This window comes from Pristiophorus japonicus, chromosome 16 (assembly GCF_044704955.1).
Source record: "Pristiophorus japonicus isolate sPriJap1 chromosome 16, sPriJap1.hap1, whole genome shotgun sequence".
Lineage (NCBI taxonomy): Eukaryota > Metazoa > Chordata > Chondrichthyes > Pristiophoridae > Pristiophorus > Pristiophorus japonicus.
Genome location: NC_091992.1, coordinates 80,374,379 through 80,398,636, shown reverse-complemented (window position 1 = coordinate 80,398,636; position 24,258 = coordinate 80,374,379). Strand labels below are relative to the sequence as shown.

The 24,258-nt window shown below is 47.5% G+C and overlaps 1 protein-coding gene across 2 annotated transcripts in view; it reads right to left on the bottom strand.

Moving 5' to 3' along the window:
- spata20 (spermatogenesis associated 20) overlaps window positions 1-24,258 on the bottom strand; it is a 478,863-nt gene that overhangs the window by 406,555 nt on the left and 48,050 nt on the right. For both annotated transcript variants that reach the window (XM_070857501.1, XM_070857500.1), the window contains exons 7-9: window positions 23,639-23,769; window positions 16,804-16,908; window positions 4,744-4,818 (exon numbers count right to left, since the gene is read on the bottom strand). In XM_070857501.1, coding sequence (XP_070713602.1) covers window positions 4,744-4,818; window positions 16,804-16,908; window positions 23,639-23,769 — 311 coding nt within the window. The remainder of the gene's footprint in view (window positions 1-4,743; window positions 4,819-16,803; window positions 16,909-23,638; window positions 23,770-24,258) is intronic.

Below are 24,258 nucleotides of genomic sequence, written 5' to 3'. Positions count from 1 at the left end.
TCGGAAAGTGTGAGGTCATCCACCTTGGAAAAAAAAACAGTAAAAGGGATTATTATTTGAATGGGGAGAAATTACAACATGCTGCGGTGCAGAGGGACCTGGGGGTCCTTGTGCATGAAACTCTTTTTGGAGTTCACCTGCAAAACATAAAACATTAAACGGTGCCACCCATGCATGAATCCCAAAAAGTTAGTTTGCAGGTGCAGCAGGTAATCAGGAAGGCGAATGGAATGTTGGCCTTCATTGCGAGGGATGGAGTACAAAAGCAGGGAGGTCCTGCTGCAACTGTACAGGGTATTGGTGAGGCCGCACCTGGAGTACTGTGTGCAGTTTTGGTCACCTTACTTAAGGAAGGATATACTAGCTTTGGAGGGGATACAGAGACGATTCACTAGGCTGATTCTGGAGATGAGAGGGTTGCCTTCTGATGATAGATTGAGTAGACTGGGTCTTTACTCGTTGGAGTTCAGAAGGATGAGGGGTGATCTTATAGAAACATTTAAAATAATGAAAGGGATAGACAAGATAGAGGCAGAGAGTTTGTTTCCACTGGTCGGGGAGACTAGAACTAGGGGGCACAGCCTCAAAATACGGGGGAGCCAATTTAAAACCGAGTTGAGAAGGAATTTCTTCTCCCAGAGGGTTGTGAATCTGTGGAATTTTCTGCCCAAGGAAGCAGTTGAGATTAGCTCATTGAATGTATTCAAATCACAGATAGATAGATTTTTAACCAATAAGGGAATTAAGGGTTTTGGGGAGCGGGTGGGTAAGTGGAGCTGAGTCCATGGCCAGATCAGCCATGATCTTGTTGAATGGCGGAGCAGGCTCGAGGGGCTAGACGGCCTACTCCTGTTCCTAATTCTTATGTTCTTATGTTAATCTCTACCCGGATGGCTGCGGATGCTCAGTCGTTGAGTATATTCTCGACAGAAATCGCTATAATTTTGGATACTTATGGATCCAAGGGATATGGGGATAGTGCAGTTGCAGTAGAAGATCAGCCATGATCATACTGAATGGCAGAGCAGGCTCCAAGGGCTGAATAGCCTACTCCTGCTGCTTTTTTCTTATGTTCTTATGTAATACTTGCGCTGATCACAACATGGGTCCATTCGAGATTGAATTTTGCCTTCCAGTCGCCTGTGCAGAGCTCAACAGATCCGCTGGGAGTAATTCCAGGGATTCTTAAATAGGAGTTTACTTATTCTGTCCTCCTCTTCGCTGTATCCTCCTCCCAGTCATGACAGAAGAGGCACTCTGGAGTGAGATACCCCACACTTTCTCTGGGAGGCTGGGGTCTTTCAGTGTCTGCGATTGCTAACTCGCGATTTTGCTCCCATTAAAAGGAACAAGAGGTAAGTTGGCAGGTTGGCCAGAGCAGCAACCCTGCCCTCGGTGTCCGATCTCACACAGATTACTTGGTGAGATGCCAGCGCTCACCCCTGGTTCAATAACCAAGCATGTCAGATGAAGGGAGAAGAAATAGACAGGGTGGAATTTGTTTTTTTAAACTGTTCATTTTATAAAAGCGACACTGATAGAAATACTGACTATAATAATTGGAATAAGGACGTCAGCCTTGGATCTGTTGCAGCACTCTTGCCTCTGAATTGAAAGGTCATGCGTTCAAGTCCCACTCCAGAGACTTGGGCGCATAATCTACAGTGCAGTACTGAAGGATTGCTGTACTCTCAGAGGTGCTGTCTTTTGGATACGATGTTAAACAGAGGCCCCACCGGCCCTCTCAGGTGGACATAAAAGCTCCTATGGTATTATTTCAAAGAGCAGGGGAGTTCACCGGTGTCCTGACCAATATTTATCCCTCAACCAACATTGCAAAAACAGATTATCTGGTCACTATCACATTATTGTTTGTGGGACCTTGCTGAGTGCAAATTGGCTGCCGCGCTTCCCGCATTACAACAGTGACATCAAAAGTTCTGCATTGGCCGTGAAGCACTTTGGTACGTCCTGAGATTGTGAGGAGTGCTATACAAATGAAAATTCACCTGCCAGATGAAAATGATAGCTTCAGTTAAATGCAATACTTTTTCCAACAACCTGTGTTCCCCAGCTTGAGGTCCCAAAGACCCTGCAATCTCCCAAAACTGATCTGGGCTCAATTTACACCAAGCAATTGGAACATTTTAAAGACTGAACTTATGTCACATTTCTTCCATCCTGTTCTACAATCTGCTAGAAAGCTCCTGGTGGAACAGTAGACTTGAATTTGCATGAAGTTAAAAGGTATGCTCTGAATTTCCTTTCCGTACCATGGTCATTACCTCATTGCCATTTGTGAGAGCTTGCTATTTACAAATTGGCTACACATTACAATAGTGACTACACTTCAAAAGTACTTCATTGGTTATAAAGCGCTTTGGGACGTTCTGTTGTCATTAAAGGCGCTATATAAATGCAAGTTATTTCTATCAGTGATCACAATATCTAAATGATGAGCTTCATTCTATAGCTACCATGCTTAAAAAAAAACCCTTACATTTATATCACATCGCTCTAAAACATCTCAAAGTGCTTTGCATGCAACTAAGTACTTTGCGGTGCAGTGACTGCAGCTATGCAGGCAAACACGGCAGATATTTTGCACACAGCAAGATCCCAAAGACAACAAATGTGATGAATGACCAGTTATTCTATTTTTTGTTTGAGGAAAGAATTTGGCAAGAAGAGCAGAGGAACTCCTCGTTCTTCCTTGCATTCGACTGATCAGCATGCGTTCCCCCAACTCCTGAAACTCGCAAGCATGGTCCCAATTCAGCAGCAAGTCCAAAGACAACACTGCCGACAGTGCAGCGTTACACTGGGATGTCAGCACAGATTATTGCTCAAGTCCTGGTGTGGGGTTGGAATCTACAGCCTATGGAAGAGCCAAGCTAAACTGATGATGGAACAAGACTCAGCATAGCCCAATCATGGCAAGCTGGTTTGCAGATTGCATGGGATCCCCTCAGCTCTCGACAGCAATGGCTCGGTGAGTAGATGCACTCCGGCAGCAGTACTGGGTCACACTGCCGGGGGTGTCCCAGGCTCCACTCAGGATCTGTGCTGAGTTAGCTAATCTCCACTGGGGCAAAGGAGTGGAGTACACGAGCAAGGCAGTTAAGCTGAACCTTTACAAATCATTGGTTAGGCCCCAGCTGGAACATCGTGTCCAATTCTGGGCAGCACACTTTAGGAAGGATGGCAAGGCCTTAGAGAGCGTGCAGAGGAGATTTACTGGAATGGTACCAGGGATGCAGACTTCAGTTATGTGGCGAGACTGGTGAATGATAACACAAGAATTAGCAGGAGTAGGTCATTCGGCCCCTCGAGCCTGCTCCGTCATTCAATGAGATCATGGCTGATCTTCTACCTCAACTCCACCTTTCTGCACTATACCTCGATTCCCTGAATATCCAAAAATCCATTGATCTCTGTCTTGAATATACTCAAAGACTGAGCCTCCACAGCCCTCGGGGGTAGAGAATTCCAAAGATTCACTACCCTCTGAGTGAAGAAGTTTCTCCTCATCTCAGCCCTAAATGGCCGACCCCTTGTTCTGAGACAGTGACCCCTAGTTCTAGACTCCTCAGCCAGAGGAAACATCCTCCCTGCATCTACCCTATCAAGCCCTGTAAGAATTTTGGCGTCTCACCAGAATTTTGTGTTTCAATAAGATCACCTCTCATTCTTCTAAACTCTAGAGAATATAGGTCTAGTCACTCAATCTCTCCTCATAGGACAATCCCCCCATCCCAGGAATCAGTCTGATGAATCTTCATTGCACTCCCTCAATGGCAAGTAGATCCTTCCTTAGGTAAGGAGACCAATTCTTTTTTTTTTTAAAGACGCTGAGGTTATTCTCCTTAGAGCAGAAAAGATTAAAGGGATATTTAATAGAGGTTTCAATAGAATAAGGAGAAACTGTTTATACTGGCAGGAGGGCCGGTGGCCAGAGGACACAGATTTAAGGTAACTGGAAAAAGAACCAGAGGTGAGATGAGGTTTTTTTTTTTAACACTGAGTTGTGATCTGGAATGCAATGTCTGAATGGCTGATGGAAGCAGATTGAATAGTAACTTCTGAAAAGGAATTGGATAAATACTTGAAGGGAAAAAATGTAAAAGATCTGTGGGGAATGGGACTAAATTGAATAGCTCTTTCAAACATGCACGATGGGCCAAATGGCCCCCTTTTGTGCTGTCTCATTCTATGATTCCATGGTTGATGGGAGTACTTCATTTGGCCCTCAGCGTTCCCATGTTAAGGAGGGGGAAATAGGTCAACTTTCCTGTTCCCAATCACTCTCTAGTGACATCTGCAGGAAAGGGACATGTGTTGACATTAAGTGAGGACAAGAGCAGATTCTGCGGTGAAGCCCCAAATAGTGGAATAAATGTTATTGCTTTGCAAGGCACTGATGGGCAATCAGCACTCAGTCCTGCTACCATGACTCAATGAGCCTGGCAGAGCAAAATGGACACAGCTTGAATTGCTGGTCCTTGCTGAACAAGCTAATCGCAGCCAAGGAAAGTGTGGAGAGCCCAGTTGGGAGCCAGTGCGTCACTACCTTCAGAAAAAATTTGGAAATGGAAGCCCGTTTTATAAACAGAAACGCACATGGGGAAAAAAGAGGTGCATCGTAATTCAACTGTATATATTCACAAAAGGCCCCCCACCCTGATGGAAAGACTTCAATAATTGGCACTTGAACAGCAACACCGGAGGAAAGTGATGACTTACCTTGTCACTCAGATCTCGCGAGACATAGAGCAGAATGTCTCGAGCAACATCCGCAAAGAACGTGTCGCCAGAAATCTGTGGAAACATTTCACTATTTAGACTCTGAACAGCTGACGGAGCAAAAAGACAGGCCCAACTCCACTCGGAGCTGGGTTAACTGCAGGCAGCTCTAGCAAAGCAAAACTTTCCCATTTGCATACAAACACTTCTAAATACCAAATGGCATCAACGGTCTTTTTGTAAGCACTCCCCAGGATACGCACAAACAAATCTCTTGAACAAATCATGATCATCGCCAAAAACTTCAAAAATAAGCTCCACGACAAAAATGTTGAATGGCCCAAAAGGAAGAGCCTTGAACTGCACAGGGGAGCTGTGCACCCAGCACCTGGGGCACCCGATTTTAAATATAGAAATCTAATTGACAACAGGGAGCCACAGAGCTCTCCGTACTGCGGTACTTTTAAACAATACGATATAAAGTTTTGATTCAGCTCCTGGGGGACACAAACAATATTGGCTGCGCATTCAGAATCTGGGACAACCTTGGCCAACTACTTTACAATGCTTTCACCACATCCCCCGTCCCCACCATCCAATTCTCTCTCCTTCTGCAGCTGGAGGAAAGGAGTGTGAATTGTGGATTGGAGAAGTATTTTAAACACCAGCCTCCCCTCCAGTACTTGGTACAAGTGGCGATTCCCATGTACCAGCCTAGGTGGCCAATGCATTTTTCTGCAGAAGCAGGAACCTGGTCGAGTTACTTTCCTGCAAGAAGTGCCCTCAACTGCAATCCTACAACCCTCGAATGCTCTTATGTGCCCACAATCTTCAACAGCAGGAATATGCACCCTCAAATATAGTCTGTATGTGTCGGCTGTGGCTCAGTAGGTAGCACCCTCGCCTGAGTCAGAAGATTGTGGGTTCAAAACCCACTCCAGAGACTGGAGGACAAAAATCTAGGCTGACACTCAGTGCAGTACTGAGGGAGTGCTGCACTGTCGGAGGTGGCGTCTTTTAGATGAGACGTTAAACCGCAGACCCGTCTGCTCTCTCAGGTTGATGTAAAAGATCCCATGGCACTATTTCGAAGAAGAGCAGAGGAGTTATCCCCGGTGTCCTGGGCCAATATTTATCCCTCAATCAACATCACTAAATACAGATTATCACATTGCTGTTTGTGGGGAGTTGCCGCATGTTTCTTATATTACAAAAGTAACTACACTTTAAAAGTACTTAATTGGCTGTAAAGTGCTTTGGGACACCCCGAGGTCGTGAAAGGCACTTTTAAAATTTTAAGTTTTCTTTCTTTTTCTTTCAATCCTCAAATACAACTTTGTCAGTTGGCGGCCCAGGGCTGTAGGGCACTGGAACACATCGCATCTGAATAACATCAGCTCTACACCAATGCACTAGAGGATCATGGCACTTTACCTCAGAGTCACGGGACTGGGAGGAAGGATAGAACAAATAGCCGAGGTCCAATTGTCTGCCTTCAGATTGCAGTGCTGCTACCTGATGCACCAGGACTGGGGATGGTACAGTAGGGAAAAGATGGAAGATGAACCAAAACAAGGCTACTTGAGTGAGTTGGTGTTGATTTACTCACCTCGCTTCACATATCAAATCGTCACGGCTTAAAACTGCCCAAAACAACTGAATTGAAAACAATGTAAGGGTTGGATGTTGCTTTGGGTTAGCAAATTGTCCTCTCACTTCCAGAGTGTGGAGGTGAGCCCACCCAGAGTGATGAGGTCATCTGCTGGTTGTAAGGGTTCCATCGGAAGAGAGTTCAATCTGTCTCAATCCAGTTCCCAATAGCCATGGGCCCACAGCACAGAACTATCCTCAATGAAGATTTATTCTGTTTCTAACCCATTCCATACCTGCCCTGGGAGTGTTTGATGGGACAGTGTAGAGGGAGCTTTACTCTGTATCTAACCCTTGCTGTACCTGCCCTGGGAGTGTTTGATGGGACAGTGTAGAGGGAGCATTACTCTGTATCTAACCCGTGTTGTACCAGCCCTGGGAGTGTTTGATGGGACAGTGTAGAGGGAACTTTATTCTAAGCCATTCTATGCCTGATCGAGGACATGGAGTGTGTGAAACAGAAAGTATTCCATTCCCGGCACTAACATGCCTCACCTTGCCAAGCACAAAAACTCACCCAATAAAATTGCATTGTTACAAAAGCAGGACCAGATAAACATCAACCTAATTAGTCAGCCTGTAAAAGAAGATCCTCACTTCTGCGAGTTTAAGATTGGTATCAGCTGGTGAGCAACTTCTGAACGCCACAAATAAAAGGGGAGCGAAAAACAAATCATTTTATTTGGAAGACTGACAAATTTCAGAGTGGCTTATCCAGGGAAAGGTTAATGAAAGGAGCCCGATTACCTCCCCCCTGAAGTGTCCCTGGGCGTTGAGTGTAATGAGATTGGTGTCTGCCGTTATTTTCTAGGATAAACAGCTCAGAAAACAAGTGGCTCGGGTCTCCGGCAAATTCTCATTTCCTGAAACTGCTGTCAGTTATTGATTTCACCAAGTTACGGCCTGATTAATGCTTTTTAACAACTCGCTCCAGAAACGGTTTCAGCTGCCGTGCAGACACGACAGGGGAAAGTAAAGCAGGCCCGGCTACTGGGAACTGTTTTAAGGCCGTAATTCACCATAGCTGCTGATCTGGGGATGATTTGCTGGCCGCTCTGGGATGGAAGTCTGACACTCGCCGGTCAGCTGTGGCTCAGTGGGTAAGCACTCTCACCTCGGAGTCAAAAGGTTGTGTGTTCAAGTACCACTCTAGAAACTTGAGCACATAAATCTAGGCTGACACTCCAGTGGAGTACTGAGGGAGTGCTGCACTGTCGGAGGTGCCGTTAACTGAGGGGCCCATCTGCCCTCTCATGTGGAGGCAACAGATCCCGTAGCACTATTTTGAAGAAGAGCAGGGGAGTTATCCTTATATTTATCCATCAACCAACACCACTAAAACAGATTATCTGGTCATTATCTAATTGCTGTTTGTGGGACCTTGCTGTGCACAAATTGGCAGTAAAAAGTAGTTACATTGCTGTAAAGCACTTTGGGGCACCCAGAGGTCATGAAAGACACTTTTATAAATGCAAGTCCTTTCTCTCATTTCGTTTCTGGGCACAGGTACTAGTATAGCTCTTTTCCATACCCACTTAGAAAGTATAGCTGGAGCTCAGTTACATTTTAAATGTGAGAGAGCATTTTCACTCTTTGAATAAGCTCTGCACGAGCTTCTAGAATGTTCAGGAGGGTGGAACGCTGCCCACCCGACCCCAAGCACAGGTCCAAAAAGTCATTACAAAGGCTATTGGACTGGATCTCAAGGAGGGTGGAATGCTTCAGTTACAGAGCCTTGGTCAGGCCTCATCTGGAGCACTGCATTCAGTTCTGGGCACCACACATTGGGAAGGACACATAGGCCTCGGAGTGGGTGCGGCACAGATTCACCAGAATGATACCGGGCCTAAAAGGGCAACCTTAAGAGGACAGGTTGCATATAGGAGATTGAGGGGTGATCTAATTGAGGTTAAAAATGATAAAAGGATTCGATAGGGTAGACACAGAAAAGTATTTCCTCTGGTGGGGTAATCCAGAACAGGAGACATAATCGCTTGGACATTCAGGAGTGAAATCAGGAAACACTTCTTCACACAGAGAGTAATGGAAATCTGGAACACTCTCCTCCAAAAGGCTGTGGATGCTGGGGGTCAATTGAAAAGGATGGCTAGATTTTTAAGGCTATCAAGGGATAAGGAATTATGACGGGAAAATGGAGTTACGGCACAGATCAGCCAGGATCTAATAGAATGGCGGAACAAGCTCAAGGGGCTGATTGACCTCCCCCAATCCTATGTTTCTAGTACCACCCTGGAATTGTTAAGCCCAAGGCATGTGAGAGGACCTCTCCTCTGGGGGGGGGGGGTTCTCTCACTGAAGTATTGCTCCAGAGTCGGACCAGAGTTATACCACCATCATCTCAAGGGCAACTAGGGACGAGCAATAAATGCTGGCCTTGCCAGTGACGCCCACATCCCAGGAACGAATTTTTTTTAAATACCAGAGTTACCACCAGTTGGTAGCCATGGCTGAATCCATACTGACATATGCCACCATTTATTTCACCCCCATCACCCAGTCATTCTATAATAATTCAATATTATTGGTTAGTCAATAAGTTGAATGAGGAATTCAGGAGAAACTTCTTTACCCAGAGTGTGGTGAAAATGTGAAACTCACTGCCACAGGGAGTGGTTGAAGCGAATAGTATAGATGCATTTAAGGGGAAGCTGGATAAGTACATGAGGGAGAAGGGAATAGAAAGATATCCTGATAGGATGAGATGAAGTTCGGTGGGAGGAGGCTCATGTGGAGCATAAACACTGGCATAGACCAGTTGGGCTGAATGGCCTGTTTCTGTGCCGTAAATTCAATGCAATTATGTAATTCTCCAAAACCAGATTTTTCAGTAAATAATTGCCCTCCTCAGCCATGGTATGGTGCGATAATTGGCCTCAGCCCACATTTCCCTGCCCCCTCCGGTCAATCAGCCACAGCTCACATTCCTGATCACTATCTCGTGCTCCCTGCTAGAAAGTTGGAACACTTGGTAAGGATGGTTTCAGACGTGGAACTGTACAGCCTGTCAACAATCAATACTATGCACCTTGGCTCGCATATGAAAAAATGGGCACTTGGCAAAGGCACTGGAGATTGCCTTAGCAAGGGCACCATGGGGCACCAAATGCTGATATGACAATACCACATGGCACCGCAGACTGGCGTGACAACACCATGAAGAGACAAATGGAGAAGTTAATGTGGATGGGAAGAGCTTCCCAGTTCACAGATACAGCTGATAGGAAATTGTGTTGTCTTTGGTCATGTGCCATAACTTCCACCCTCCTTATATCTGAATTCCTGTGTGTTCTGGTCTCGCCACAATGGAACTAAAGCCAGTGAAAGCCTATGATTCTTTCAAGTTTAATTGTGATATTTCCTAAAATCCCAAAACAGTTTAAAATAAACCAAATCTTCAACTGGCTGGGTTATGTGATTTGAAGCACCGACTATTAACCACCACGACCTCAAATTCTGTCCTCTTGAGCAACCAGATTATAACTACTCAACCATTGGTGGTTGTGCCTTCTGCTGCCTCGGCCCCAAGCTCTGGAACTCCCTCCCTAAACCTCTCCGCCTCTCTACCCTCCTTTAAGATGCTCCTTAAAACCTACCTCTTTGACCAAGCTTTTGGTCACCTGCCCTAATTTCTTCTTATGTGGCTCGGTGTCAAATTTATTTGTTTTGCCTTAAAACACTATATAAATACAAGTTGTCCTGACCAACCACCTTGCATAACCAAGCCTTGGGGAATCTCTCTTCACTGAATCGTTAAATCAGACATTACATTACAGTGCGAGCAAACGGTATCTCAGGCCTCTCGAAACACGCATCATTAATCCCGCGACTCCTCCTTCCTGATTAAAATGATTCAACTTTCCCTACAGATTATATCATCAATCTGGATTCTGTGTCAGTGAGGAGGCAGAGAAGAGACGGGGTTCTTGGCCGGAATGCACTCTTCGATGACAGGTTGTGAATCAAGCCAGAAAATCATGATACCTGATCCAATAGTAACTTTCAAAAGGGAATTAACTATAAACTTGAAAGGGAAAACCATTTGCAGAGCTACGGGGAAAGAGCAAGGGGAGTGGGATTAATTGGACATCTCTTTCAAAGAGGCATGATGGGCCGAATGGCCTCCTTCTGCGCTGTAAGATTCTATGATTCCTAACTCACCAAAAACAAATCATTGCAAGACTGGTCTCACTCGGCCCTCCTCTGCTGTACCACCAGTGTTTCACTGAGCGGACGTACGCGGTGCACCTTCTGCCCAGTAGGCAGTTATGGTGGCATCGGGGTCCAATGTGGGTCGCAGACCCTCAGTTTGCGTAGATTAATGAGGCTCCTGCATGATTCTGACAGTCACCCCGGCCGACCAGCGAAAGGCCCCGTGGAAGAATGGTGGTGGAGCGGGAACTGGGTCCATTTCAACTTCGCTGCAATCCAGAGTTCAGCCGGGCGGAGGGAATTAAAATCTCCTCCACGGTCTTGGTCAGTATTATTTTCACAGTTCCAGTGATTAACATCTAGAGGCTCTTTCCCCGGGATTACATCCAGCCTCATCCACGAGTGGAGACCCCCTTCTGGAACCCTGGAACGCACTTCATCAAGGATAATGTAATGTCTGACTGAACGATTCTTTCAGTGAGATGAAGAGATTCCCCAAGGCTCAATTGTGTAAGGTGGTTGGGAAGGACTGTGCTCACACTCGAGATGTCGATGTTTAATGCTGGCAGCAGAGTCTAGTTTCACATGTACCAAACTGTCTGCAGTGTGAGATCACTCAGTGCCATGTTACACCTCACGCCCGTCGCTAGATAGCAGTTCCCATCCTTTTTTATATTGAAATCCCCTTTTACAACATCAGAAGATTTTCACAAACGTTCCGGCGACAGATCGGAAATCTGTCCTATTTATTATCGTACAATTATATATAATTTTTTATACAGAAGTCTTACAGAAACACCCCGTTATTGGTTGCTGCAAAAACAGCATGCATTTATATAGCATCTTTAATGTAGTAAAATGTCCCCAGGCGCTTCAAAGGAGCAATTATCAAACAAAATTTGACAACCGAACCACATATTCGGAGATATTAGGGCAGATCAACAAAAGCTTGGTCAAAGACATAGGTTTTAAGGAGGATCTTAAAGGAGGAGAGGTCAAGAGGCGGAGAGGTTTAGGCAGGCAATTGCAGAGCAACTGAAGGCACGGCCGCCAATGGTGGAACAATTAAAAATCAGGAATGCAGAAGAAGCCAGAATTGGAGAAACACAGATATCTGGGAGAGTTGTCGGGTTGAAGGAGGTTACAGAGATAGGGAGGGTCGAGGCCAGACTCGGCACTTATAACCAGGTCTGTAATTAAGCCACAGTAACCCCTTCAGGGACATTACCAGGAAGCAAGCACAGCCATAAATTCTGTGTCGACAGACAGCACGCTCCCTCCTGAAGTTAAGGAGCTGGATTTTCGGCTTTTGAGATTTCGGGGCAGTAATGACGGCGGGGCAGTCCTGATCCCGCCTGGGAAAAGTTTGCGCCCTTGTCTGCAAAAGTTTGCCAAAAAAATGCGGTTCCATGATCGGGGAAGTTTTTGCACCCTAGACGAAAATAGTAATTCAAAATGTTTTGTTAATTTAAGGAACTTCATTGTTGCTCAGTGCCCTGGAACATAACGTTGTCTATTGTATGGTTTTATTTGGGGTGGGGGGAGGGGGGAGTTTTTGTTACAGTAAAATTTATTATTCATTCTTGGCCATTGGTGTCTTGTGTAGCACGTTTATGAGGCTGTCAACCGAATGGGGCTTACACAGGATATACGGCACAGAAACAGGCCATTCAGCCCAACCAGTCCATGCCAGCGATTATGCTCCACTCGAGCCTCCTCCAGTTTTTCCTCATCTAAATCTATCAGCATAACCCTCTATTCCCTTCTCCCTCATATGCTTGTCTAGCCTCCCCTTAAATGCATCGATACTGTTCACTTCAACTATTCCCCGTGGTAGCGAGTTACACATTCTCACCACTATTTGGGTAAAGAAGTTTCTTCTGAATTCCCTATTGGATTTCTCGGTGACTATCTTATATTAATGCCCTCTTGTTATGCTCTTCCCCACAAATGGAAATATTCTCTCTATACCCAGTCTATCAAAACCTTTCATAATCTTAAAGATCTCTATTAGGTCATCCCTCAGCCTTCTTTTATCAAGAGAAAAGAGACCCAGCCTGTTCACCCTTTCCTGATATGTATACCCTCACATTTCTGGTATCATCCTTGTAAATCTTCTCTGCACCCTCTCCAGTGTGGTCTAACCAAGGTTCGATACAGGTTTAGCACAACTTCCCTACTTTTCAATTCTATACCTCTAGAAATAAACCCTAGTGCTTGGTTTGCTTTTTTTATGGCCTTGCTAACGTGTGTCACAACTTTTAGTGACTGGTGTATTTGTACTCCGATCCCTTTGTTCCTCTACCCCACCTAGACTTGCACCCTCCCTGTTCTTCATACCAAAATGTAATACCTCACATTTATCTGTGTTGAACTTCATTTGCCAATTATATGCCCATTCTTCAAGTTTATTAATATCCTCCTGTAATTTGTTGCAGTCCTCCTCAGTATTAACTATCCACCCCGCCCCCCTCACCCCGTCAATTTGGTGTCATCCGTCATCCGCAATTTTAGAAATTGTGTTTTTGATTCGAAAGTCCAAATCGTTAATATAAATTGTGAACATCTGGTCCCAGCACTGATCCTTGTGGAACACCACTACCCACCTTCTCTGTCACTGTGAATACCCCTACTCTCTGCTTTCTGTCTTGGTCAGCTAGCTATCCATTCTGTTATTTGTCCCCTGACTCTGTATTCTCTGACCTTGTTCATCAGTCTATTATGAGGTACCTTATCGAAGGACTTTTGAAAATCTAGATAAATTACATCTACTGCATTACCATCAGTATCAGATGGTATCGGGGAGAGCGGGGCTGTACAGACTCGGTACCGGGGAGAGAGGGGCTGTACAGACTCAGGATCGGGGAGAGCGGGGCTGTACAGACTCGGTATCGGGGAGAGTGGGGCTGTACAGTCAGGATCGGGGAGAGTGGGGCTGTACAGACTCGGTATCGGGGAGAGTGGGGCTGTACAGACTCTGTATCGGGGAGAGTGGGGCTGTACAGACTCGGTATCGGGGAGAGTGGGACTGTACAGACTCAGGATCGGGGAGAGTGGGGCTGTACAGACTCAGGATCGGGGAGAGTGGGGCTGTACAGACTCGGCATCGGGGAGAGTGGGGCTGTACAGACTCGGTATCGGGGAGAGTGGGGCTGTACAGACTCGGTATCGGGGAGAGTGGGGCTGTACAGACTCAGGATCGGGGAGAGTGGGGCTGTACAGACTCAGGATCGGGGAGAGTGGGGCTGTACAGACTCAGGATCGGGGAGAGCGGGGCTGTACAGACTCAGGATCGGGGAGAGCGGGGCTGTACAGACTCAGGATCGGGGAGAGTGAGGCTGTACAGACTCAGGATCGGGGAGAGTGGGACTGTACAGACTCAGGATCGGGGAGAGTGGGGCTGTACAGACTCAGGATCGGGGAGAGTGGGGCTGTACAGACTCAGGATCGGGGAGAGTGGGGCTGTACAGACTCAGGATCGGGGAGAGTGGGGCTGTACAGACTCGGTACCGGGGAGAGCGGGGCTGTACAGACTCAGGGTCGGGGAGAGCGGGGCTGTACAGACTCAGGATCGGGGAGAGTGGGACTGTACAGACTCAGGATCGGGGAGAGTGGGGCTGTACAGACTCAGGATCGGGGAGAGTGGGACTGTACAGACTCAGGATCGGGGAGAGTGGGGCTGTACAGACTCAGGATCGGGGAGAGTGGAACTGTACAGACTCAGGATCGGAGAGAGCGGGGCTGTACAGACTCAGGATCGGGGAGAGTGGGACGGTACAGACTCAGGATCGGGGAGAGTGGGGCTGTACAGACTCAGGATCGGGGAGAGTGCGACTGTACAGACTCGGGATCGGGGAGAGCGGGGCTGTACAGACTCAGGATCGGGGAGAGTAGGGCTGTACAGACTCGGCACCGGGGAGAGTGAGGCTGTACAGACTCGGTATCGGGGAGAGTGGGGCTGTACAGACTCAGGATCGGGGAGAGTGGGGCTGTACAGACTCAGGATCGGGGAGAGCGGGGCTGTACAGACTCAGGATCGAGGAGAGCGGGGCTGTACAGACTCAGGATCGGGGAGAGAGGGGCTGTACAGACTCGGTACCGGGGAGAGCGGGGCTGTACAGACTCAGGATCGGGGAGAGTGGGGCTGTACAGACTCAGGATCGGGGAGAGCGGGGCTGTACAGACTCAGGATCGGGGAGAGTGGGGCTGTACAGAGACAGGATCGGGGAGAGCGGGGCTGTACAGACTCAGGATCGGGGAGAGTGGGGCTGTACAGACTCAGGATCGGGGAGAGCGGGGCTGTACAGACTCAGGATCGGGGAGAGCGGGGCTGTACAGACTCAGGATCGGGGAGAGCGGGGCTTCTACAGACTCAGGATCGGGGAGAGCGGTGCTGTACAGACTCGGTACCGGGGAGAGTGGGGCTGTACAGACTCGGTACCGGGGAGAGCGAGGCTGCACAGACTCAGGATCGGGGAGAGTGGGGCTGTACAGAGACAGGATCGGGGAGAGTGGGGCTGTACAGAGACAGGATCGGGGAGAGTGGGGCTGTACAGACTCAGGATCGGGGAGAGTGGGGCTGTACAGACTCAGGATCGGGGAGAGTGGGGCTGTACAGACTCGGTACCGGGGAGAGTGAGGCTGTACAGTCAGGATCGGGGAGAGCGGGACAGTATGAGGACTCTTCGCACATTAAAATCAGCAGGTGAAGATTTCCAGTTGTGGTGAACCTGCGAATTCCTGATTTTAAGAAGCAGGCTATTCCTGGAGAATGGGAGCCGGACAAGACCCTGACTGGCACTTGGGCCATAGATGGGACAGCACAGGAATCTATTTGGAATTGGGGCCATAGTGGGAACAGCACAGGGCTTTGACTGGGGCATAATCCAGATCCACAGTTCCACGTGTGATGAGTTCCAAACCCTGACTGCGTGGTCCTCACAACCCACCAATATGTGGCCCCCCCAAACTACACAAGTTGCAGTGCCGTGTGGAAACCTTAAGAAACAAGATTCAGGGAAATATTTAAAATAAAATCATCTTTTGTTGAGAACAATGTAACTAAGAACTGAATGTTAAACCCATGAGGCACTGAATGTTGTTGCAGATTCTCACCCTCAGGAGTTGTCCCACTTCAGTTACTTTATTGGGATTCATGCATCACCAGCTCCCTCTTGTGGCAAATGAAGAAATGTACAGAACAATGATTTTCTGACGCAATAAATATGGGCCTGGCACTGTTTTAATAATACAATCATTTTGGACTAATTTTAAAAGGAATAATAGATTTAACAATTTTTAACCGCGGGTGAAGCAGTTCAGAGGTGCATAGTGTCACAAATTCAAGAGGGATAGATATTTGGCAGAGAAAATGATTGATGACTTTACAGAGAGTTGGGATAAGTAAGGTTATAAGCTCGCTTGGGGTACATTTAGATATCAACAACAACTTGCATTTATATAGCACCTATAATGCAAGAAACCATCCCAAGGTATTTCACAGGGGCGTAATCAGTCAAAATTTACACCGAGCCAAAGAAGGAGACATTAGGGGTGACTAGAATTTCCCAAATTACAACAGCGACTACACTGCAAAAGTACTTAATTGGCCGTAAACCGGTTTGAGACGTCCGGTGATTGTGAAAGGTGCTATGTAAATCCGTCTTTCTTTTCTTAAAAGCTTGGTCCAAGAGGTAGATTTTAAGGAGGATCTTAAAGGAGGAGAAAGAGGTGGAGAGGCAGAGAGGTTTAGGAGGGAATTCCAGAGTTTAGGGCCTAGACTGCTAGTTTATGTTTTGTAAAAAGTGATACGAGCTTCACAGTGACTTTAAACGTGGTGCAAATCCAGAGTCAGAGACCCTGGAGGTGGTAAGCTCACACCACATCAGTTATTCCAGTGCGCAGGGAGCTTTACTCTGTATCTAACCCGTGCTGTACCTGCCCTGGGAGTGTTTGATGGGACAGTGTAGAGGGAGCTTTACGCTGTATCTAACCGTGCTGTACCTGCTCTAGGAATGTTTGATGGGACAGTGTGGAGAGAGATTTACTCTGTACCTAACCAGTGCTGTACCTGCCCTGGGAGTGTAAAATGCTGGCCCTGAAATGGGGACACGTCCCAGAATTAGAATCACTCACTTTGATAAGCATAAACGGTGCCAAAAATAGAGACTGAAAAAGTGTGGGCGGGGGGCGGGGGGGGGGGGGGAAAGCATGAAGAGTTTTCTCTTTCTTTCACTTTACCTGATAAGCTTCTGTGTAGGACACAGCCAGCTGGCCCTGGTCATACAGCATCTTCTCAAAGTGGGGAACGTGCCACCTCCCGTCTGTGGAGTAACGATGGAAGCCCTGGCAGAGAGCAGAACAGCATTAACATTGGAACAAGCACCCACTGTATCTACTGACATCAATTGGCCATGACCGCCTGAATGGACCATTCGTTCTGATATAAATCTATTCCATATTACAACAATGGCTACACTTCAAAAGTACTTCATTGGCTGTGAAGCGCTTTGGGACATCCTGAGGGCATGAAAGGCGCTACAGAAATGCAAGTCTTTCTTTCTTATCACCACCTGAGAGAGTCGCAGAAGGCGCCACAACGCGTCCCTGTTGATTGGCTTTCGGCAGCCTAATGACGGCAGGATCCCCGGGGCTTCCTAGGGCCACAACCCGGCCAAGTCGGTCTGAGCCCGGGAAATCCGAAGGCTCACTTTCAGCCCGGCGCGAACAGGTGTGGATCCGAACAGTTGAAAGCGAAGGCTTTTTTACCCTTGGCACTCCTGAAGGTGCAAACTCTGTGCTGGGGTTCAGTCCCACAGGCTCCAGTTGACACCTTGTATTTATATAGCGGGGCCGAAACTGCCCCCTCCTTAAGCTCCATTACCGCCTCCAAGAGGCCGAGCGGTAATGGACCGGTAGGCCTTACTGACTGGGGGCAGATGGATGGACCGACCCGTCCAAAATTGCCCCCGGGCCAGGAGCACTGAGAAGGTTTCCATGCCGCCCGCTGAGCACGTGCCGATCCCCCACCGACAACCCTTTTGTGACCCCCCCCCGGCGAGAAATTGCCCGGGTGGAGCGGAACAGCCGCCGGCCGGTGCCACTGGCAGCATTCCCCTGCAGAAGCTGTGTGGGGCTGGGCGGCGTGTCCGTCCTTCAAGGGCACGGCACACTGCCGGCACCTCCATTTTATTTTCATTGTCAGGCCGTCTCCGAGGTCGGCCGGGTCGCCAACAGGAAGCCTGGCAACCCCTCTTGGGTGCCAGGCCGCTGGCCCGACCGAAACCGTCCTGGTGGCCCGGTGGTTGCCACTAACGTGGCTGCAGAGTCCGCAGCGGCCCTCCCCTTTTAACTGGAGGGGAGGGACGTTGTGACGCGTCAGCGTGACGCTGATGACTCCAAGCGACGGCTGCCCCGCTCCCCACGCACTTCCGCCCTGCAGTCGCCCAAACACTGCCCCGACCAGAAAAATAAACAATGACCTGAATATCAGCTCTCTGCCCCATGGATTGCAGCAGAGAAAATGTTTTTAAAAACGGTGAGTGTGCCACTTTTTGGTCGGGGGGAAATTCCGGCCCCAGCGTCTTTAGCATAATAAAACGTCCCAAGGTGCTTCACAGGAGCATTATCAAACCAAACAAAACCGGTTTGGTATTAGGACAGGTGACTAAAAGCTTGGTCAAAGAGGTAGGTTTTAAGGAGCGTGTTAAAGGAGGAAAGAGAGGTAGAGGCGGAGAGGTTTAGGCAGGGAGTTCCAGAGCTCAGGACCCAGGCAGCTAAAAGCACGGCCAAAAATAGTGGAGCGATGAAAATCCGGGATCCATCAGATGAGTTGGAGGAGCGCAGAGATCTTCGGGGGTTGTGAGGCTGGAGGAGATTAGAGAGATAGGGAGGGATGTAGGGTTGGAGGAGGTTACAGAGATAGCGAGGGGTGTGGGACGTGAGGCGTGAGGGGGTTACAGAGACAGGGAGGGGTGTAGGGTGGGAGGGGGTGTAGGGTGGGAGGGAGTTACAGAGATCGGAAGGGGTGTCGGGTGGGAGGGGGTGTAGGGTGGGAGGGGTTTACAGAGATCGGGAGGGGTGTCGGGTGGGAGGGATGTAGGGTGGGAGGGGGTGTAGGGTGGGAGGGGGTTACAGAGATGGGGGGGGGGGGTGTAGGGTGGGAGGGGGTTACAGAGATCGGGAGGGGCGAGGCCGTGGCAGAATTTGAACACAAGGATGAAAATTTTAAAATTGAGGCGATGTAGGAGAACACAATTTTATTCCAACTCCACAATTGTCCCTCACTGCTGGCTCCACCGCACAGCAAGGGGACCTCGTTATGTCGCAGAACCGCTTCCAACAAACGGCTCTGTAATACCAAAGGGGTATCAGTAATTAAAAGTACCAGCATTGTTCGCCAAGTGTTAATTTAATTCTGAACAAGTAGGTCATAAACACTCCGCAGTCACTACAACACTCCAGAACCACTGTTGCATAGCCTCGGGGCTAACGTGCTGTAATGAGGAGGCTTCTGCAAAGACTCGCCATGGAAACTGTACCGCAAACAAGACCCAATGTTTAGGAGCCTTGTGAAAGAAGCAGTGCTGGAGCTGGATGGGGGGGGGGGCGGCCAAAAGAGTACAGTCTCTCTGTCAGAACTAAACCTGTGTTACCAAAGGCAATGGACGTAGCCATGATACCACAGTTGGGCTTTGTCTGATCAACAACTTGCACTGTTAGAGCCTTCAACGTAGCACAATGTCCCTCAGAAGGCAGGTGGGGGGCAGGGAGGTTGGGGGGTGTTATATATGTAAACTTGTATTTACTCTGTACAGCCACCAGAAGGCTCATCCCCTGGAGTCCCAAGAGATCCCATAATCCCTGGGAGCACAGATATTTAAGAAGGCTTCACAAGTTGGAGAGGCACTCTGGAGACCTGCAATAAAAGACTAAGGTCACACTTTACTTGGAGCTCAGTGTTCAGTCTGACTTTTTCTCCATACACTACAGGGGGGGCGGGGAGGAGAAGGGAATGTACAACAAGTGGACGTTAGCGGAGGTAAGCAGACCAATGATTCCTCTAGATTATCTGGTTTGTGCGTGGGCTGTTTATTTCAATGCGCAGTCCCTTTAAATCTCTGCGCATGTGCGATATTCCCAATGGAAAGGCTTGCGAGTGGCCTGTGCGGGAACTTGCAGATTACTGTACAGCCACACACGTGTGCTGTTAGCGGGAACATTGAAGGAGACGGCTTTTGAGTTGCAAGGAAGCTTTTGAAGGTGGGGAGGTGTACAAGAATAGAGATGGATTCAGGGAGCAGGGAGGGCATTGGCCTGCCACCGATTGTAGTGGGAAGGAAGGCGGGGGGTGAGCAGAAGAGAGTCGGAGCAGTAGAACTCCAATCTTCTTGGCTGCCCCGTGCCTCAGGTGAATTATCCCTCTTCCGTCTTGTATGTACTTTTGCTTTTCACCGCGCCAATCATCAAGAATGCATCTTCATAAAGGCTGAAAGGTATGAATCACAAGCTACACTGCCTTCTCTCTCATTATCTTCCAGCTAATTTAGGATTAGGGCGTTGCCTGATTGGGGTCGGCTGTCGATTCACTGGAGAGTGTCTCTCCAGGAATTTCAATTCAATCTCCGCAAGTACGCTGCGACAGCCAGCTTGACCTCACCACCACCTCGCTCAACCCCTCCACTGTCTCCAATTTGTCACGCAGCTTGTCCGATACTGGAGGTGAAGAAATTTCCTCCAGCTAAATATTAGGAAGACCAAACCCATTGTCTTCGGTCCCCAGCACAAACTCCGTTCTCTAGTCACCGACTCCAGCACTCTCCCTGGCAACTATCTGAGACTGAACTAGACCTTTCACAACCCTAACCCTGGTGTCGTAGTTGACCCCAAGATGAGCTTCCGACCACATAGCCGATCCATAACTAAGATCGTTTACTTCCACTTCCATAACATCGCCCGTCTCCATCCCTGCCTCAGCTCATCTGCTGCTGAAACCCTCATCCTTGGCTTTGTTAACTTCAGACTTGCCGATTCTAATGCACTCATGTTTGACTTCCCATCTTCCACCCTACATAAATTAAGCTCATCCAAAGCTCGGCTGCCTGTATCCTAACTCGCACCAAGTTCCGCTCACCCATCACCCCTGTGCTCGCTGACCTGCTTGGGCTCCCAGTCCACCAACACCTCAATTTTAGAATTCTCATTTTTGTTTTCAAATCCCTTCATGGTCTCGCCTCTCCCTATCTCTGTAGTCTATGCCAGTCTGACAACCTTCCAAGAACTCTGCTTTCTTCCAAATTCTAGCCTCTTGTGCATCCCTGATTCCAATCACTCCACCATTAGCGGCTATGCCTTCAGTTGCCTAGGCCCTAAGCTCTGAAATTCACTCCCTAAACCTCTCCGCCTCTCTCTGCTCTTTGTCCAAATTTTTGGTCATCTGTCCCAATATCGCCTATGTGGTTTGGTGTCAAATTTTGTTTGATAACGTCATGTGAAGTGCCTTGGGACATTTTACTGTTTTAAAGGCGCTATATTAATTATCTCAGATCCAATCCCAACATGGTCATTAAACCCGCTTTCAAGGATGTCGCTGTTGTTGCTTAGCGAACTGACCTCTACTTTACGGAGGCTGAACGCCAACTCTGACACCTCCTCTGACCTCTCATAGAAACATACGCCATTCAATATGATCATGGCTGATCATTTTTACAACTTTAGTACCCCATTCCTGCTTTCTCTCCATGCCCCTTGATCCCTTTAGCCATAAGGGCCACATCTAACTCCCTTTTGAATATATCTAATGAACTGGCCTCAACAACTTTCTGTGGTAGAGAATTCCACAGGTTCACAATTCTCTGAGTGAAGAAGTTTCTCCTCATCTCGGTCCTAAATGGCTTACCCCTTATCCTTAGACTGTGATCCCTGGTTCTGGACTTCCCCAACATCGGGAACATTCTTCCTCCATCCAACCTGTCCAATCCCATCAGAATTTTATATGTATCGATGAGATCCCCTCTCGTTCTTCTAAATTCCAGTGAATATAAACCTAGTCGATCCAGTCTTTCTTCATATGTCAGTCCTACCATCCCAGGAATCAGTCTGGTGAACTTTCGCTGCACTCCCTCAATAACAAGAATGTCCTTCTTCAGATTAGGAGACCAAAACTGTACTCAATATTCAAGGTGTGGCCTCACCAAGGCCCTGTACAACTGCAGTAAGACCTCCCTGCTCCTATACTCAAATCCTCGTGCTATGAAGGCCAACATACCATTTGTCTTCTTCACTGCCTGCTGTACCTGTAAGCCAACTTTCAATGACTGATGTACCATGACACCCAGGTCTCATTGCACTTCCCCTTTTCCTAATCTGTCACCATTCAGATAATATTCTAACTTCCTGTTTTTGCCACCAACGTGAATAACCTCATATTTATCCACATTACACTGCATTTGCCCACTCACCTAACCTGTCCAAGTCACCCTGCAGTCTATTGGCAGCCTCCTCACAGCTCACACTGCCACCCAGCTTAGTGTCATCTGCAAACTTGGAGATATTACATTCAATTCCTTCGTCTAAATCATTAATGTATATTGTAAATAGCTCAGGTCCCAGCACTGAACTTTGCGGTACCTCACTAGTCACTGCCTGCCATTCTGAAAAGGACCTGTTTATTCCTACTCTTTGCTTCCCGAGTGCCAACCAGTTCTCTATCCACGTCAATACATTACCCCCAATACCATGTGCTTTAATTTTACACACTAATCTCTTGTGTGGGACCTTTGTTTGGTTATTTGTGTCTTTCTTAGTGAAGACAGAACCAAAGTATTTGTTCAATTAGTCTGCCATTTCTTTGTTCCCCATTATAAATTCACCTGATTCTGACTGTAAGGGACCTACATTCGTCTTCACTAATCTTTTTCTCTTCACATATCTATAGAAGCTTTTGCAGTCAGTTTTTATGTTCCCTGCAAGCTTACTTTCATACTCTATTTTCCCCCTCTTAATTAAACCCTTTGTCCTCCTCTGCTGAATTTTAAATTTCTCCCCATCCTCAGGTATGCTGCTTTTTCTGGCCAATTTATATGCCTCTTCCTTGGTTTTAACACTATCTCTAATTTCCCTTGTTAGCCATGGTTGAGCCATCTTCCCTGTTTTATTTTTACACCAGACAGGGATGTACAATTGTTGAAGTTCATCCATGTGATCTTTAAATGTTTGCCATTGCCTATCCACCATCAACCCTTTCAGTATCATTCGCCAGTCTATTCTAGCCAATTCACGTTTCATACCATCGAAGTTACCTTTCTTTAAGTTCAGGACTCTAGTCTCTGAGTTAACTGTGCCATTCTCCATCCTAATGTAGAATTCCACCATATTATGGTCACTCTTCCCCAAGGGGCCTCGCACAACAAGATTGGCTAATTAATCCTCTCTCATTACACAACACCCAGTCTAGGATAGCCAGCTCTCTAGTTGGTTCCTCGACATATTGGTCTAGAAAATCATCCCTTATACACTCCAAGGAATCCTCCTCCACCGTATTGCTACCAGTTTGGTTAGCCCAATCCATATGTAGATTAAAGTCACCCATGATAACTGCTGTACCTTTATTGCAGCATCCCTAATTTCCTGTTTGATGCCATCTCCAACCTCACTACTACTGTTTGGTGGTCTATACACAACTCCCACTGCCGTTTTTTGCCCTTTGGTGTTCCGCAGCTCTACCCATATAGATTTCACATCATCCAAGCTAATGTCCTTCCTTACCATTGCGTTAATCTCCTCTTTAACCAGCAATGCTACTCCACCTCCTTTTCCTTTCTATCTATCCTTCCTGAATATTGAATACCCCTGGTCCTGGGCAACTGGACAGCGATAGTCACTCCATCGCAAAATGATTTATTTAAGATGTTTTCTGGGAGTCACAATAAAGTGTTGTTTCAGTACAAACGTAAACATCTGGTTGTCACTCAGCCTAACCAAGTCAACTCTGCTTGCATCTACTTAGTCCCACAATTATCCCCACACAACACCTCATCTAGGAGAGGGTTTCTCCCACCGCTCAGGGCTATCCTACCTGCCCGACGTGATCATGAATTCCTCCGAGAGCCATCATTTTCAGTGTGTGCTGTGCCATCTCCAAAGCCCGGACTCCTTTCTCACTGGTCTTGTTCAAGGCCCAGAAACGAAACAGAAAATTGAAGTTCACTGTTTGGGGAAGAACAATGGTTTTCACAAAGTTAGACAGACAGAGACTGTCAATTAACCACTGTCCCCGTCCATTACAATGAGGGGGAAAGATGGCAACTGCCCAATCTGCACCAACGCAGTGGTCCCCACAAGGGATCCAGGTATTGCCATCTGGTAAGTAATCGCTTTTTCACCTGATTCTCCTGTTATGTATGCAACCCTATGTATTGTACCGCCACCTGAGGGCGTACCTGTTGGGAGTCCCAAGGGATCCCAGCATCCCTTGGGAGCACTGTATATAAGCAGGCCTCCCATGCTGTACAGGCACTCTGGAGTAGAATAAAGGAACGAAGGTCACACTTACTCATGTCTACAGTACTCAGTTACACCACTTTATTATGAACATAACACCTCCAATCTCTCTCTCCACTGAAAACCTCTCTCTCTACTTTATAAATACAACGACGGTCCGTTCTTGTTCCTCTCTTGCTGCTCCAACCCTTCACA